This window comes from Loxodonta africana, chromosome 27, assembly GCF_030014295.1.
Source record: "Loxodonta africana isolate mLoxAfr1 chromosome 27, mLoxAfr1.hap2, whole genome shotgun sequence".
NCBI lineage: Eukaryota > Metazoa > Chordata > Mammalia > Proboscidea > Elephantidae > Loxodonta > Loxodonta africana.
This window is the reverse complement of record NC_087368.1, coordinates 10,028,325-10,045,199: the sequence shown is the minus strand read 5'-3', so window position 1 is coordinate 10,045,199 and position 16,875 is coordinate 10,028,325. Positions and strand designations below refer to the sequence as shown.

General features: G+C 44.0%; 1 protein-coding gene across 1 annotated transcript; it reads left to right on the top strand.

Moving 5' to 3' along the window:
• The first annotated feature begins 8 nt into the window (after positions 1-8).
• On the top strand, positions 9-16,431 carry EAF1 (ELL associated factor 1). The gene is given in 7 exon segments (XM_003420925.4): positions 9-241; positions 243-385; positions 2,246-2,340; positions 4,195-4,331; positions 6,765-6,964; positions 10,640-10,870; positions 13,197-16,431. Coding segments are annotated over 7 exon segments (1,071 nt in total). The 5' UTR covers positions 9-23; the 3' UTR covers positions 13,244-16,431.
• The last annotated feature ends 444 nt before the right edge of the window (positions 16,432-16,875 follow it).

The following is a 16,875-nucleotide window of genomic DNA, read 5'->3' as shown; positions in this document are numbered from 1 at the left end:
TCTCTGGACGGAACTCTCGTGCCATGGCGCCGCCCCCATGACTTCCGCCAGGAACCCAGCAGTTCCTCCCCGACGCCGGAAGTTCCGCGGCCTCACTTCCTCAGAGTCTTCCCCCACCCCGACGCGTAGAGGGGAACTTGGTTCCGGCCCCTAGTGGGCGCCGGCTAGGCTCTCCGCGCGCCCCGGAGCGGTGTCCCGGACCCACTGCTCTTCCGGACGCCGGCGCCGGAAGCTCGGGCCGCGGCTAGGGCGCCGCGCCGGGCGCGAGGGTCGCGTGGGGCCATGAACGGGACGGCGAACCCGCTGCTGGACCGCGAGGAGCACTGCCTGCGGCTCGGGGAGAGCTTCGAGAAGCGGCCGCGGGCCTCCTTCCACACCATTCGCTGTAAGCCGGCTCCCCCCGCGGTCCCCTTCGGCCGCCCAGCCCCCTGCAGCCTCGACTCCCTCGTTTCCTGGCCAGCCAACGTCCAGGGAACCCTGTGCCTTCCCTTTTCAAAAACCCCGGGACCTTGGCTTTTTCCTTTTTTCAGCCCTCTCCTCCTGAACCAGACTCTTCGTCACTCGCAACTATTCTCCTACCTCATAGTCCCAAACTCTTCTTCCGAACGTCATTGACCTTTTTCTGTTTTCATCTCTCCACCTAGCCCTTAAGCCAGGACTCACCACTCCTCGTTCCCGAAAGGCCGTGACCCCACATCAGAACCCCGTTCTTCTCCTTCTAATCCACCCTCCCCACGCTTTCTGATTCTGCCACCAGGATTCTCTACGTTTAAAGGATTCTCGGCCCGGTTGTTTCTGATCCTCACCCGCTCCCCTTCTGCTCCTGCGCTGTCTTTGCCCCCGTTTCCTCAGTTTTCTTTCCTTCCTTGCCCATCTTGGTTCTGGCCACCCTGACACTGCTCTTCGTCCCCTCTCCAGCCAGAAGATCCGCATTCTTTGCACCTCATGGATGTCTTCCTCTTCTAGCTTTCCGTGCCTTACTTGACTTTGATGTCTTTCGAAGCCATTAGTACTACCCTGACTTTTCCTCTGTAAAGAATAAAATTAGAATTTGTAGACCTGGGATAGGTTAAAGCCTGATCTATATTTGGAAGCAGAAGAGAGCGTAGGGCATAAGGAATGTCAAAACAGTCATTATTCTGGACCTTCTTTTTCTACATGATTATAGACTCTGTTGAGGGAGGCTCCTTTCCACTCTATGCCCTGGCTAATGATTTGGCTGGTAGATATTGGCCGACTGAGCATCCCTGAGTGATTCACGAGCTCCTGGTTTCCTGTCTTGGTAGTGCTAACTCTGGTTAAGACTTGTTTTTGTCAGAGGAGATAGTGTGACTCAACACGTAGGAAGAGGGCGTGTTAAATAATGAAGTCCCATCTTTGTGGGATCGCCAGCCATGCCATTACTATGCTTCCTGCTGACAGCAGGTCCAGCTCTTTCAGAGAGGATGTTAGGAGTGTGATAAGACCATTCCCTGAACCGTTTACTAGGCTGATGTTTTCATGGGCTGAAGGGCAATGTGAGATTTAAATAAGAAGATTCACTTGTCCACCTGCCCTGCAGTTTGAGGCAGGCGTGGTGAAATACGGAGTGAGATGGCTGATGGTGTACCTTAACTGCAGTTCAGACGTATGGGCAGGATAACTTCAGGAGATAGTTTGACTATCTTCTCTGAACATCTAGAGTAGCAGCTCTGTCAAAGCCATGAAACTCGGGCGTGGCAGATCCTAACTTTGACAGTTCCTGGGTAAAAGGAAATCAGCTCGTATGATGCTGTGGCCTTTTATGTTTTGTATAGGGCTTTTTAGTTGCAAGATCTTTGTCATATGTTCTGTTGCTCTTGATCCTCACAACAACCCTGGCAAAATATGTTGTTATGGATAGCGCAACACTAATTTCCATCTGTCTCTTAGGAGAAGGGAGTATCCTTGCTTAATAAAATGGCATTTAAACTCTAGCTTTTCTTCAGGATAATCCAGAGGGGATGGGGAAAAAAGTCTGTGGAGGTGTAGATGAAACAAGGTTGTCCCTAAGTTGGTAATTACTGAATCTGGGTGATTGTCCATAGGGGTTCATTGTTCTGTTTTCTCTACTTTTGTATATGTGAAGTTTTCCGTAATGAAATAGTATTTAAAAGTTGTGTATATCTGCCGTTTATCTGAGTTACAGAAAATTCTTAAATAAGAACGCTTTGGAAGCCCTGAGTGTAAGTCATTTAGTAGGTAATGCTTTTTCCTATCTCTTTAGATGATTTTAAGCCAGCATCTATAGACACTTCCTGTGAAGGAGAGCTTCAGGTTGGCAAAGGAGATGAAGTCACAATTACGCTACCACATATCCCTGTAAGTTTACCCCATTATTGTTGTTTTTAAATGTGGGATCACAGTGAATCCTTATATTTTGTTATTGCAATTTCAATTTCCTATTGTTAAAATTTTGAGATTTCTAAAGTGCCAGCATAAGGGGAAAAGGAATTTAGAGGGTTGGGGGATGAGATTCATGTTTCCCAGATGCTTGATTTTAAATGATTCTTTGGCACCCTCCCCTCCCCTACTTCCACCCAACGCAATTTGCTGCAAACTAGACAAGGTTCCTTGTTGGGCACCTAATCCTCCTTCCTCCTTTTGCACACGCATAGCTTTCTTCCAAGCAACTCCGGAGGGGAGTCCTAGGCCCATGCTGATATATAGCCGCAACGGTTCAGGAGGGCAGGATGGCCAAGCCAGGAGATAAGGCGTGCCAGAGCCAGGCTGACATCTTTCAGATGTCTGAGAAGGGATCAGGTGCAGGCTGATAGTCTCAGACATGATCCAGAGGTTCAGAACATTCAGCTAACTTAGGGACGAGGAACTCAGTTAAAAGCTGAATTGGGAACCTTGCAGAGAAAGACCTTTGTGAAACCCTGCCTGAGGGTCAGACGCAATGCTGTTAATGAACATGTGTCATTGCATGCTGTAGCCCTGTCCTGGGTTGTAGTAAGTTCTCGGTAACTGGTGAGAGAATGAAAAGGGAAGGCTGTAGACAGGGAGACCTGGAAAGCTTTGTGCTGGGGAACAAACAGTTACTTGCCTGGCAATTCAGTTTCATTACTGGTTGCCTGGGGCAAGTTACATCACCTCCCTTTGGACCTTAGTTTCTCAAATGTAAAATGAAGGGATTGGATAAATGATCCCTAAGGTCTCTTCTCACTCTAAATTTTCTACTGTATGAAAAAGGAGCCAAGGAGCCAAGTAGTTTTTTTAGTCTAAGCAAGGTATTATCTTCTGTATTCAGTATTAAATACTGAACAGCTACTACGTGCTGGCTCATTACTAAAAAAAAAAACTTACTAGGCACTGAGAATACAACTGTGAACAAAAACATTTCTCACCCTGGGGAGCTTATGGTTTGGAGTTTAAATAAATACAAGAGAAAATAACACTTACTGTAGACAATCAGGGATCTGAAGGTTGAGTAGGTAAAGGGAGGGAGAGGCAGGATATTGCAGGCAGAAGATGTAGCTTCTGTCAAAGCCTCGAGGCAAGAAAGAGCATGAGGATGGGAGAGGCCAGCCACCCTCAGCTCTGGAGTCCACAGAGCCAAGGGGCGAGTGGTGTGTGGAAGGCTGGAGAGCTAGGGAAGGGCCATGTGGTACAGGGCCAGCTAGCTGCTCTAAGGGTTTTATTTGGGGGCCTAGAGCAATGGGGGAGCAATTGAAGGATTTCAGCAGGTGAGTGACATGATGTATTTACTCTATGCTGCTTGTGATAATGGCCTACCCTTGGAGAATGTGCTTTTCTGAGGGGGAAGGAAGCTCTGGACCCTGCAAATTACAAGAAACTATAGTGATCACTCCCACAGTGACAGCTCGGTGGAGTACAAGTAATGGCTAGTTTATTTTTCTTAGCTCACACTTTGCCATTATTTGTAACATTTTCCCAGTCCATGAAAAAGTGGACTGTAATTGAAAACATTTACGTTACCTTTCTTGCTAGCTTCGAATCAGTTGCCTAGGCATAGATTCTTGCTATAGTATTATTTCTCCTTTCTTTTTGCCTAGGAAACCAGAAGATGTTAAAAATAGAAGTCATTTTTTTCTGCTCTTTTTGGGTAGCTCTGATAAAAGATTTGATGTGGTAGAGACATCAGTAAACTCAGTTTTGATATGTTTAGCTGGTGTGTTTTACCTCATCATCTCATACTTCTGTGTTAAATAGGGGTCCACACCGCCAATGACTGTGTTCAAAGGGAACAAGCGGCCTTACCAGAAGGACTGTGTGCTCATTATTAATCATGACACTGGTGAATACGTGCTGGAAAAGCTCAGTAGCAGCATTCAGGTCAAGAAAACGAGGTATGTGAATTACTAGATGCAGACATGTACAATGTTTCTATGCCTTTGTACTGTCCAGTTATTTTAAAAGGATGTGATGGTCATCTGCTTACTCACTGTGTTCTGTCAACACTCCATCTACATAATCTAAGTCAAAGAATTAAATCTTTTCTTCAAACGCAATAAGAATAAATATGGTTTTTAAGCCCTGAACCATAGAAACTGTTTGTAGCTGTTGGGAAGGGAGGTACTTTATAATTAAGCCAATTTTATTAACTTCATGAGTGTTCGTATAGTATCATTAAGGATAAGATTTAAATTTACAAACATAATTTTAAAAGAGTAATTGAAGAATGTGTTCTTGTTCGGGGTGAAAACATGGATTTTTTACAAGATACATTCGCCATCACTGTAATACCAAAACTAAGTTTTGCTTGTTTTCTTGAATAGTTAACTCTCTAGTATATAATCTGGCAAGCCTTATATGTCTGCTGTGAAGCCAGTTAGTGTTTGAAAGTAAAAATTCAGCCTAGATTGGCAATAACCGAGCGGTTCTATTTGTAACATTGTAATACAGTGATTATTGTAAGACAGTAATGAAGTTTTAAAGGGAGTGTTACTGCCTGATCTTTCAGTCTGTGCTTCCTGAAGCGGTTTTTCTTCATTCACTCATTCCACAAAAAATAAAAATAGCCACCATTTATTGAGCAGTTACCAGGTGTCAGGTGCTGTGTTAGATGTTTTATGTGCATTATCTAATATTTGCAAGTTACTTTTAGAAAGGTGCTGTTACTTTCCTTTTTTTTTTTTTACCTTTTTTAAGTGTCTTTTATTATAAGGTGATATATTCTCTAACTTTGTGTTCCGTACATCCCTACTAAATTGAATATAAAACAAATGTTCATAAATCCAATCATTTAAACATTTTAATGGAGCTAGTTTATGATGAATTAATTAGCGATGAAATGAATGTTCATCCCTCATTTTTTAATTCAGATTTTAGCCTGTTGGATTTAAAGAGTAGTACACCTGTATATTAACCCACCCTTGTCTTTATATGCTGTTGTTGTTAGGTGCTGTTGAGCCTGTTGGATTTAAAGAGTAGTACACCTGTATATTAACCCACCCTTGTCTTTATATGCTGTTGTTGTTAGGTGCTGTTGAGTCGGTTGGATTTAAAGAGTAGTACACCTGTATATTAACCCACCCTTGTCTTTATATGCTGTTGTTGTTAGGTGCTGTTGAGTCGGTTGGATTTAAAGAGTAGTACACCTGTATATTAACCCACCTTGTCTTTATATGCTGTTGTTGTTAGGTGCTGTTGAGCCTGTTGGATTTAAAGAGTAGTACACCTGTATATTAACCCACCCTTGTCTTTATATGCTGTTGTTGTTAGGTGCTGTTGAGTTGGTTGGATTTAAAGAGTAGTACACCTATATATTAACCCACCCTTGTCTTTATATGCTGTTGTTGTTAGGTGCTGTTGAGTCGGTTCCAATAAATTTTTTTGCTCATTTTTTAAATTGTAAAGCTATATCTAATAAAGTATCTGCCATTTCAACATTTTTGACAGGAACAATTCCATTATCTAAAAAGTACAACAGATGAGACGGAGGATTAGAAAGGTTGCGATTTACCTGAGTTCACATGGTCGAGCTGCTACCCCGCCCGGGCAGTGTGCTGCAAAGGCCTCGCTCCTCCCCTGCTGCTCTGGTCATTAATTAGGTGCAGGGAGCCAGGTGCCACTGTTCCTCCTCCCATATCTGACAGTGGCGGCCTGTTCTACTACTACTTAGTGAACTGGGGACCAACCATATTCTGTCACCTGGCAGCTTGTTAGAAATGCAAAAATCTCAGGGCTTCCAAGTCAGAACCTGCATTTTAATGAGATTAAAGTTTGAGAAGCGCTGGGCTAGTCCATTTACAAAAGAAGTTTTTAATGGATAGAATTTTCTGCATTTAGGTTGGTGCCCTTTGCTTGTCCACCAGCAAGATCTGGCAGGTGACAGAGCAAGCAGTAAGTAAATAATGGGAGAATTGGCAAACTGGCCTGTGTTTCAGGAGCTCATTTTATTTAGGAAATCACGCACTTGTGATTGTAACTTTATGTGGCATACAAGTGAAATCATATTTTTCATTAGTAAAATGGGCTCTCATAATCCACTGTAGCCTACAAACCTATTTTATCTGCTTCTCGCTGTGAAATGCGAGCCCCTGAGGGAAGCAAGCCTATCTTATCCATCTCTGTGTCCCTGGGGTATATTGCATTACGTAATGCATTCAGCACTCAGCTGTTGAACGAGCAGTTTGTGTAGTTCATGTGATAAAATGACAAACGCCAGGTCTCTAGAAGGCAGAGGCTTCTGCAGAGGCTACCAGGTGCTCTGCCACCTGACGTTGGAGAGCCCTCCGAATTTTTCGCTCTTCAGAATTAATTTCTATACCTGATTTCAGAGCTGAGGGGAGTAGTAAAATCCAGGCCCGCATGGAACAACAGACCACTCGTCCCCCACAGCCACCACAGCCGCCACCACCGCCTCCTCCACCACCACCAATGCCATTCAGAGCTCCAATGAAGCCGCCAGTTGGACCTAAAACTTCTCCATTGAAAGATAACCCCTCACCTGAACCTCAGCTGGATGACATCAAAAGAGGTAGGGAGCATTTTCTGGGACCATGATAGCAACTTGGAGCAGTGTTGCTGCTCCTGGGCGGGATCACAACGGATGGGCGTTCACTGCCATCAAAAAAATTCTGCAAAGCTTAGGGTTCCAGAGAGGCTGAGGGTGGGGACCTCTACCACTTGACACATCTGACAGGGCTAAGTCCAGGAAGACCACAACTTGAGTTGTGACTGTCCATGCAGAATTCTGCTCAGAGGTCCAGAATTTTAACAGGCATGACAGCCATCTGAAACTCTAATGTACACCGTTAAGGCTTTGGGAAATGAAAGGATTCCAAGTGTGTGTGTTGAGGTGGGGTGAAGACCAAGTGCTCCAGTGTTTCTGTTTTCTATGTTAGTGTAGTATCTGGTTAGAGGGACATGTAAAATACCGTGATCAGACGTTTTCTGCTGACATAACATGTGAAACATGAAAGAGGTAATGAGGACCAGTAGAATTGTATACTGGCCTAGAAAGACCTAGAGGTCTGGCCGGCCTCTCTGCAGCGCACACCTGAGACAAAGCAGCTTACCTCACCTTTCTCCGCCATATGGAGAATGGGTGAATCTTAGGAAATTATGAGACTAGGTATCATGTTTCATATTTGTAAGGTTTTATGAGACAAAATGAAATCCCAAATAGTAGTAGATAGGGAAATACAAAGAATTGTCCTTGGGAAGTCTGCTTTTCTACCCTATAGAAATGCTGCCTTTCAGTAAGTGAAATCACCGTCTGCAGGGTACACAGTTAAACCTCTTGACGTTTTTTTTTTTTCCTTGTGAATATTGCTGTGTTGATGGAAGTCTTCACTTTAGTTGATAGGAATTAGAGCATGAGTGATTAGATGTTGACAGTTATATTTAGTTATGAACCCTCACCGTTTAATGCCACATGGTTTGTTTAGATAGGAAAATCTGGCAGGTTTCTTCATACAGCCTAATGACATGGAAACGGTTAGGTAAAATGTGTTTTTCCTTCTCTGCTTTACATCTGTAAACAATGCAGTGCTTGCCAGGCATGGCTGTCAGCCAGGCATGTTGAGAGAGGAGTGCTCCCTCCTTTTTTTCTCGGTCGCCATGGGTCCTCCTACAGGCTAGCTTTCCATCGTGGGACATGCAAGCCAGGAAGCACCTCAGAAGTTGTCTGCTCTGGCCCTTAATTTTTCCAGAGTGGCATGGAAAATTGATTGGCTTCCACCTGGGCCCCTCATTGCTAGGTAGAAGTGGATCCAAAATAAGCACTCAGACCTTCCACCTCCTAATCATATATTTTTCAACACTTTAGCATAATTTTTCTCTTATTTGGCATTTAATCTCATAACTCACTTTGGAATTATGAGAAGGTCCTGGGGCAGGGAGGGCTTCCCATCTTTTTTTAAAGTAGATAAAGGGAAAATAGACTTAATTCATTTCTTACACAGAACTGTCATTATCTTCAAACAGTTTATTTTTTGGTTATTTTGTGTGAATTTAATAATTTCATTGTCTCTCTGGAGGTTGGATTTTTTTTTGTTGGTTTTGGTATTTTTATATCTCTTTAAAAATTTTTACATTTATTTATTAAACATTTTATTGTTGTTTAGGTGAAAGTTACAGAGCAAATTAGCTTCCCATTCAACAATTTATACACAGCCTGTTTCCTGACATTGGTTGCAAACGCCTGAATGTGTTGGCATTCTCCCGCCTTGCTCTGTAGGTTCCCCATGTCCATTCATCCAGCTTTCCTGCCCCTACCTTCCTTCTGAACTTTGCTTTTGGGCAAATGCTACCCTTTAGGTCTTATATAGTTGATTGTTCTGAGATGTACATCCCTCACTGGTATTATATAGGCCTGTCAAGGAAACCCTGGTGGTGTAGTGGTTAAAGAGGTACGGCTGCTAACCAGAAGGTCCACGGTTTGAATCCACCAGGTGCTCTTTGGAAACCACATGGGGCAGTTCTACTCTGTCCTGTAGGGCTACTATGAGTTGGAATCAACTCGACACCAATGAGATTATATGGCTATAATGTGATCTCCGGGAGTGATTTCAGTTCCAAGTTTGAAGGGTGTCTAAGGGCCATAGTCTCAGGGGTTCCACCAGTCTCTAACAGACAAGTCTGCTTTTATTTATCAGTTTGAATTTTGTTCTACGTTTCTCTCCTGCTCTGTCCATGACCTACTATCGTGGACATGGTCAGAGCAGTCGGTAGTGGTAACTGGGAACCATCTAGTTCTTCTGGTCTCAGGCTAGTGGAGGCCGTGGTTCATGTGGTCCATTAGTCCTTTAGACTAGTTGTTCCCTTGAGTCTTTGGTTTTCTTCACTCTTTTGTGCTCTGGATGCGAAGAGACCAATTGTATCTTAGATGGCCAATCACAAGCTTTTAAGACCCCTGTCACTATTTACCAAAGCAAGATGTAGAGCAATGTCTAACTGGATTATAATATGCCAGTTGACTTAGATGTTCCCTGAGAATATGGTCCCTAGCCCTCAAGCCCAGTGTCTCAGTCCTGGGAGGTATATGGTTATGGCTAAAAAGTTTTCACGACCGTGTTTCTGTGCACGCTATTGCATACATGGGTATATTTACAGCATGTACGCATGTGTACGTGCGTGGGCGTATTTCCATACGCCCTCTCACCGTGTTCGGCTTACATACCTACCTGTGTATTCACTCGTACTGTTTGTGTCTTTTTAAGGAATTGAGAAGTGGGGATTCGCTTTAAGTTATTCATCATTGCTGTTGAATTTGTCGGTTTACTATTTACAGAAGGTTCAGTGTGCTGCCCTAAGAGTGGTTGCTGTGCTGCACAACTGGACTAAACCAAAAGCAAAGAAGTTTCCTGGATAAACCAAATGCTGCAAAAGCCAGAGTAGCAGGGGCGGAGGTTTGGGGACCATGGTCTCAGGGGACATCTAGGTCAGCTGGCATAATAAAATCTATTGAGAAACATTTTGCATCTCACTTTGGTGAGTGGCATCTGGGGTCTTAAACCCTAGCAAGCGGCCATCTAAGATGCATTAACTGGTCTGAACCCACCTGGAGCAGAGGAGAATGAAGAACACCAAAGACACAAGGTAATTATGAGCCCAAGAGACAGAAAGGGCCACATAAATCAGAGACTACATCAGCCTGAGATCAGAAGAACTAGACGGTGCCCGGCTACAACCGATGACTGCCCTGACAGGGAACACAACAGAGAATTCTTGATGGAGCAGGAAAGCAGTGGGATGCAGACCTCAAATTCTTAAAAAAAAGACCGGACTTAATGGCCTGACTGAGACTAGAAGGACCCTAGAGGTTATGGTCCCCAGACCTTCTGTAGCCTAGACCATTCCCAGACAGAGATTGGACTGGACTATATGACAGAAAATGATACTGGTGAGGAGTGAGCTTCTTGGCCCAACTAGATACATGAGACTGTGGGGCCAGCTCCTGTCTGGAGGGGACATGAGAAGGCAGAGGGGGACAGAAGTTGGCTGAATGGACACGGGAATACAGGGTGGAGAGAAGGAGTGTGCTGTCTCAGTAGGGGAAGAGCAACTAGGAGTACGTAGCAAGGTATGTATAAATTTTTGTATGAGAGACTGACTTGTAAACTTTCACTTAAAGCACAGTAAAAATTAAAAACATGAAAAAAAGAATGGTTGCCTGTGCTGACATTTGTGTGTTGCCGTTTTGTTCCAGAACTGAGGGCCGAAGTTGACATTATTGAACAGATGAGCAGCAGTGGGAGCAGCTCCTCAGACTCCGAGAGCTCCTCAGGAAGTGATGACGACAGCTCCAGCAGCGGAGGTGAGGACGATGCCCCGGCCTCCCCGCCACAGCCTTCACACCAGCAGCCCTACAACAGCAGGCCCGCTGTCGCCAACGGGACCACCCGGCCACAAGGCAGCAACCAGCTAATGAACACCCTCAGTAAGTGTGCTCTCCTTCTGTGGCCCGGAGGGGTGGCATGTCAGGCCTGAAGATCAGCTTCTCTTTACCTTGTATTGGAATGTATAAACCTGAAGCTATTTGAGGCATAAGAAAGGGTCTTGGCAAAGATAATTTGAAGCAGAAAGGAGTGAGCTACCAAACAGTAAAAAAAAGGATACACAAAACTAGAGGTCTGTTCTTTCTCTTCTCTACTCCCCACTGTCAAAACTGAGTTTTGTGAATTCTGGAAAATGCTGAAACATGAACAGGTAGGCTCTCTGACTCTGCATTTACCACCAGGCTTTAGGGGCACTACCTGCCCCTACATAGTGCCCCCCTCCCAAGTCCTTCTCACAATTCCAAGAACCTGGTGCCTTCAGACAGCCCACAGACTTGGCAGCCTGTGCCATCAGTGTGTATTTGCGGACCTACTACCCTCTCTTGCACGGGGCGGGCGGTGGGGATACCTGAAGATACTGTGATGTCTGGCTCACTTTTAATATAGCTGAGACTCAAGCAGACAAAAACAAAAATAGCTTTGGAGGCGGGGAGGGTGCCGATTATTTACTCTCTTTGCTCTCTGGAACCCGATGAATGTTCTCCCCTGGGGTAACTTCCTTTGAGGAAGATTTGCCAGCAACAATGGGGAAGCAGACCTAGTTAACCCTGCTCCTACTGTAGACTAAGTTTTCTAACCGTGGACCTATTGGGCTGGGTAATCCTTTCTTGTCCAGTGTATTGTCAAATGCTTAAGAGCATCTCTGGCCTCTACTGCCCTGAAGCCAGTAACACCCTCCTCCCATTTGTGTCAATCAGAAATGTCTTAAAAAAATTTTTTTTTTTTTGCTGTCAAGTTGATTCCAACTCATAATGACCCTGTAGGATGGAGTAGAACTGCCCCATCAGGTTTCCAAGGAACAGCTGATGGATTCAACTGCCAACCTTTTGGTTAGCAGCCAAACACTTAACCGCTCAAGGCATCGCAAGATGTCCTCTGAAGGGCAAGAGCGCCCCTACCTGAGAACTACTGCTCTAGGCTCTGTTCTCCCACCTGAGTGAACGCAGTACTGGCCCCAGATTCCGGGTATACTTCGATGCACTTCTCAGTTGGCTGGGGATAGATAGTAAGCTACACATTGGGAGTTTGCTGTTTATAGTGGAAAAGTACCAGATATCTACTGTGTCTTTAACTCAGTTCTTCATTTTGCTTTAGGATTGGTGGCATCATGAACGTGTTTTGCTTGCCTTCCTAGCCCAGGAGAGCCTTGAGGGAGACAAGGTTGAAAGGGAATAATGTGAGAGGCCTGTGGGCTTGAGTAAAGCAGTCATTGCTCAGTTATTCCCTTAGAAAGAAAGAGGAAAGAGCAGCACAGTGGGGATGACCCACCTACCAGTGTCTTAAGCACTTGCGTTACTTAAACTAGGATTTTCAACTGGAATCAATTTATAAACCCTGAAATCACAATAAATTGCACAAATTTGCCAAACCCTGCTGTGAAAGTAAGAAAAATAATGATGATGTTAGTTGTTTTTCTGAATGGTAACCTGAATCAAAATCTTACCCCAAAAAACAAATGGATCAGTTTGAACCTGGATCAAATCAATTGTAACAAGAAATTTCAAAGGGATTTTTGACTCAGTCACACCAGTGTGTTAACTCACATGTCCCTCAGGTTACTCTGTAAGGGACCATGCCCAGATTAGTTGATTGGGGGTTACAAGCTGTTGCTCTGCCCCCATCACCTTTTCTGAGTCTAGATTCCAACTCATAGTGACTCATTGCGACCCTGTAGCTGTCGAGTCTAGAACAGCAGTTCTCAAATATTTTGGCTTCAGGACTTTGTTGTTTTTAGGTGCCATCAAGTCAATTTCGACTCCTAACGACCCCATGTGACAATAGAATAAAGTGACAAGCATTCTTAAGGCAGTACATCAAACCTTCGTAAATAGTAAATTAGCAAATCCGATAGCAATTATTAAGTCACTTAAAACGAATCCCTGCTTAAGGCAAACGGTTCTATTAAACAATGAATCAGTTATTTAAAAATGATTTCTTACTGTTTATTAACACATGTGAAAGCCGTCTAGCCTCCTCTTCCTTTGCTGTATCCTGGTAAGCAGTACTGTCATGCTTTACAGATATTTAAAATGGAATTGCTTTTAAGATGTTGACTGCATCAGTTTTTTTCAGTAAGCCAAAATTATTTCCCCCCGTAATTAAGTTGGTTAGGAAAGCTTTAGTGTGTAGCCAAGGTAATCAACCAGAGTCATGAGAAAATCATTTTTAAACTCCGTGCTTTTGGTTTGATTCTCTTTTCTTTTGTAGGAAATGACTTGCAGTTGAGTGAATCTGGCAGTGACAGCGATGACTAGAGCCGAATCTTTTGAAATCTACTTTTTTGGTGCACAAATAATGCTGCAAGACCAGGCTACTTTAGTGTGGAGTCCATTGCCGAGAGGAAAACATTGTGGAGCAGTGACTGTAATAGGAGTTTGAGGCTCTGGAGCGCTCAGATATTCAAGTTCTTAACTTAGAGGTGACGGGTGATTTTCTCATGTACTTTTTGAACAATCTCATGTTTCAAAGTGTAAGTAGATCTATAGAAGAACTAACAGGATTATATTCTGATTTGGCTAACATTGTTAATGAAAAACACAAATGTGCACTGGTCTAGGTTACCCAGAGGCTGTCTTCACCAGGGCAGTGATTCGGTTTTCAACCCTAGCAGTCACCAGTTTGGTCAAACGGTCTGTACCAGTGAAATGAAACACAGTCTTTGAGATGTAGGAGAGGAAGAGAAACCTCAAATTGCAGCATAAAAGTATGTGAAAACCACTCTAAATTGTTGCCATAAAGCGGTAAGGAAGTTCTGCCTGACGCAGCCTGACAATCCTGTGTAGAACCGGCCTCCAAGCCTGAGTCCTAGAGCGTCAGCTGGGCAGGACCCTGGCTGCGTGCTAGTTCAGCCCCTCAGATACAAACAGGAGAAGGAAGCGTACAGCTGTTGTATGGCAGGTCTCCCACACCCACTCCAGGCGTTGCCCACTCTTCTCTACCTTGAATCTTATTTGTTGGAATCAGAGATTTTTCTACTTAGACTTTAAATGTACATTGGAGCTTTTACTGGGTTCCAAAAGACAAAAGCATTGGGTACTTCCAACTTGAATTTAGATCTAGACAGCCCCTAAATGTCTGAGGCTGGGTGAACAAATCAGACCAGCAGCCATTGGGCTGACTTGTATAACTCAATTAAATTGGGGCTTTCTTTCCATGTAGAGCCATACGAAGTGTCTTTCCTTCAGTGGATTTTAGGGAGGGGAGGTATAGGGTGTGGGATAGAAGTGAAGAAACCTCTTGAACAAACCAGCAGTAAGTTTCCAAAAACCTGAATCTAGATAGGAGTTTCGCAGTATGAAATGTGCACGTTCTCTGATAAGGTGTTTCTGTTCGTGCTTTTGTCCCAGTGTTTGTGCTTGACTCCCAGACCAATTTGTATTTTTATAGACAACTGGAAGAAAGTCCTAAGATTGCCTTTTGCAGTGTGCAGTTTCTGAATGAATCTGTTGCAGGAGCCTGGTCTCTAGTAAATGTTCCGTGTTGAGCGAATGTGTGATAAATCATCCCGTAATCAGCATGGAGTATCCCGCTTCTGTAGTTTGAATGAATGTGTCCTGAGAAATTTCCATCTGCGTTGGTTCAGTGGGCATCAAGACGTTAAAAATGGTTTTCCTTCCTCGGGTTCCTCCACTTGATGGCCCTCCCTCCCCAGCTGTTGGAAGGAAGCAGTCTGGACTGAGGAAGGAAATCAGCGGTCCATGGCGGGAGCTTTGGTTAGAGTCGCATCTCTGTGTCCGGGGGTTGGACACATGGGCAAGGAGCGGGGGGACCCATTGTCCAGTGGCACACTCACGCCACTCAACCCAAGGGGAGGTCAGAGGTAGCTCTCGTGCCCTGTGGTGGGTTCGCAGCTCATCGTGAGTTGTCAGTCGATTTAATGGTATGTAGGGCCTTACTTATGATGAATTAATGATTTATAACTCTTCGGTAATGATGACAGCTCAGGGAAGGTGAAGGTCATGACTGGGAGACTTGAATTGTTACTGGATGTGGGAATTCTTTCACTGCTCTTAACTTGCTCAGGCTGGAGCAGGTTTTAGGAACTTGAACTAAAAATACCTAAGCCTCTCTTTTCTTATTTTTCCTTTTCTTTCCCAAAGTCTTGATTTATGTAGACAGAGCTGTGGATTTTGGTATGTCGGGTCAGGACGTTTGTATAGGAAGTGCCTGCGTGCAGCTCTGGGCTTGGTGAGTCGGACTCTTCCCACTCAGACCCTCTCCACCCTCCTCCGTCCTACCCAGCACTCCAGCACAGCTCCAGCATGGGTCTCTGCACCAAGCTGCCAGTGGTTCCCTTTGCCCCCAGCCCCAGCTTTACCCACCAGAGTAAGGAATCTTTTCTTTTTGGAAATCAAGAATTTGGCCGGACAGACTGCTTTTGGGCGAGCCAAATTGGACTTCTTGTTCTTCCTGCCCTGTGCCTTCTTTTCAGCTTGCTCCCTCAGCCTGCAGGACCCTCCCCTTTACCCTGCTCTTCCCCCTTGCCCCTGCAGACTCCACTCCTGAGGTTTTGTAGGTGCCATCCTCATGGATTCTTCCTCAGTTTCTTTCAACCCACATGGAGTGCCCTCTGTGCATTTCCTGACTTTCCTCTTCTTTGAACCCTGGTTGGCGTGAACTCCTTAAAAGCAGGGACTGTCATTTTCATCTCTGTACTGGAACTGGGGTGTCCACAGGAATAGACATTCAGCTGCTCATAACCTGGTGGGGGAGGAGGAGAGAAAACTAATGGTGGAGTACAGAAGACAGAGACGAGAGAAAACTTTCCTAGCACTTGGAGACAGCTGAAAACCATCTATGCAGGTTTTCACAATTTGGAAGTCTCTAGTTGAATTATTAAAATTGCCTTTTATTTGCTGTATACAAGGTCTGCCATCTTGTGAGTCGTGTAGGCGAGGTGTGAAGACTTAAGTCTGAATTGTCCAAGGCCCCGTGGCAAGCCATGGTAAAGAAGTAATTTGAGGAAACAAATAAACTAGAGATCTGTAATGACACCACTCATTATCTACTCCTTTATTGCTGTAGCAGAACCATTTTTTCTGTTTGGTATGAATTTCTGTGTGCTTTGATGGTGGGAAAACTTGAAAATTTTAAACTCCTTACTTCCGTATTTGAGAGGCTGGTGCACTAGGAGGTGTGTGTATGTGTGAGAAAGAGAGAAAGAGAAAAAAAAAGATGTATTTATTATGTGATTTCGAAAGAGAAATAGTCTGTTATGTGGACATGTGTTAGGTACAGCCAAATTGGATGTTTCCATTTGGCAAAGAAGGTAGGATTCCTGAAACTCAGGCCTTAACCAGTAGGTTAGAAGACAAGACCAACTGAAGCGTTATGAAATGTGTGTTTTTGTTGCTCCTGTTATTTCTGTCTTGGTTTTATTGTCTTGTTCTTTAATGATTTTTAAAATCTTGTGCCTAAAAGTTTATTTTGCTTAATTATGAAGTAGACATGCATATTTACATTTATGTAAAATATTTGCTGTGTAAAGTGTTTTTTTTTTGTTGTTGTTTATTCTCTTAAAAGATTATTATATTTAAGTAAAAAATGAAGGTCAGCAATACATATAATGTCTTGGTAGCTTTTATTTTCTTATTGTCATGAAAAATCAATGAGAAACGGAGGGTTCTTTTAAGAACTCCTTGTCCATAAGCCAGATTAACTGACTAAATTGATTCCTTTGTGATGTGGTGTTTATGATCATTAAGAAGAACAATTCAGTTTTAAAAGGTGCAAAATTAGAACCTAAAGGATGATTTCAGCAAGCCACACGGCACCTGGGGCCATTTTACTTGGTCTGGAAAGGCAAGATTAACTTTGGGTCTGAGAACCCTGCAGAGGTTAAACTGAATCCCTGGACATATCCTTCCATCATTCTGTTGTTGTTCTT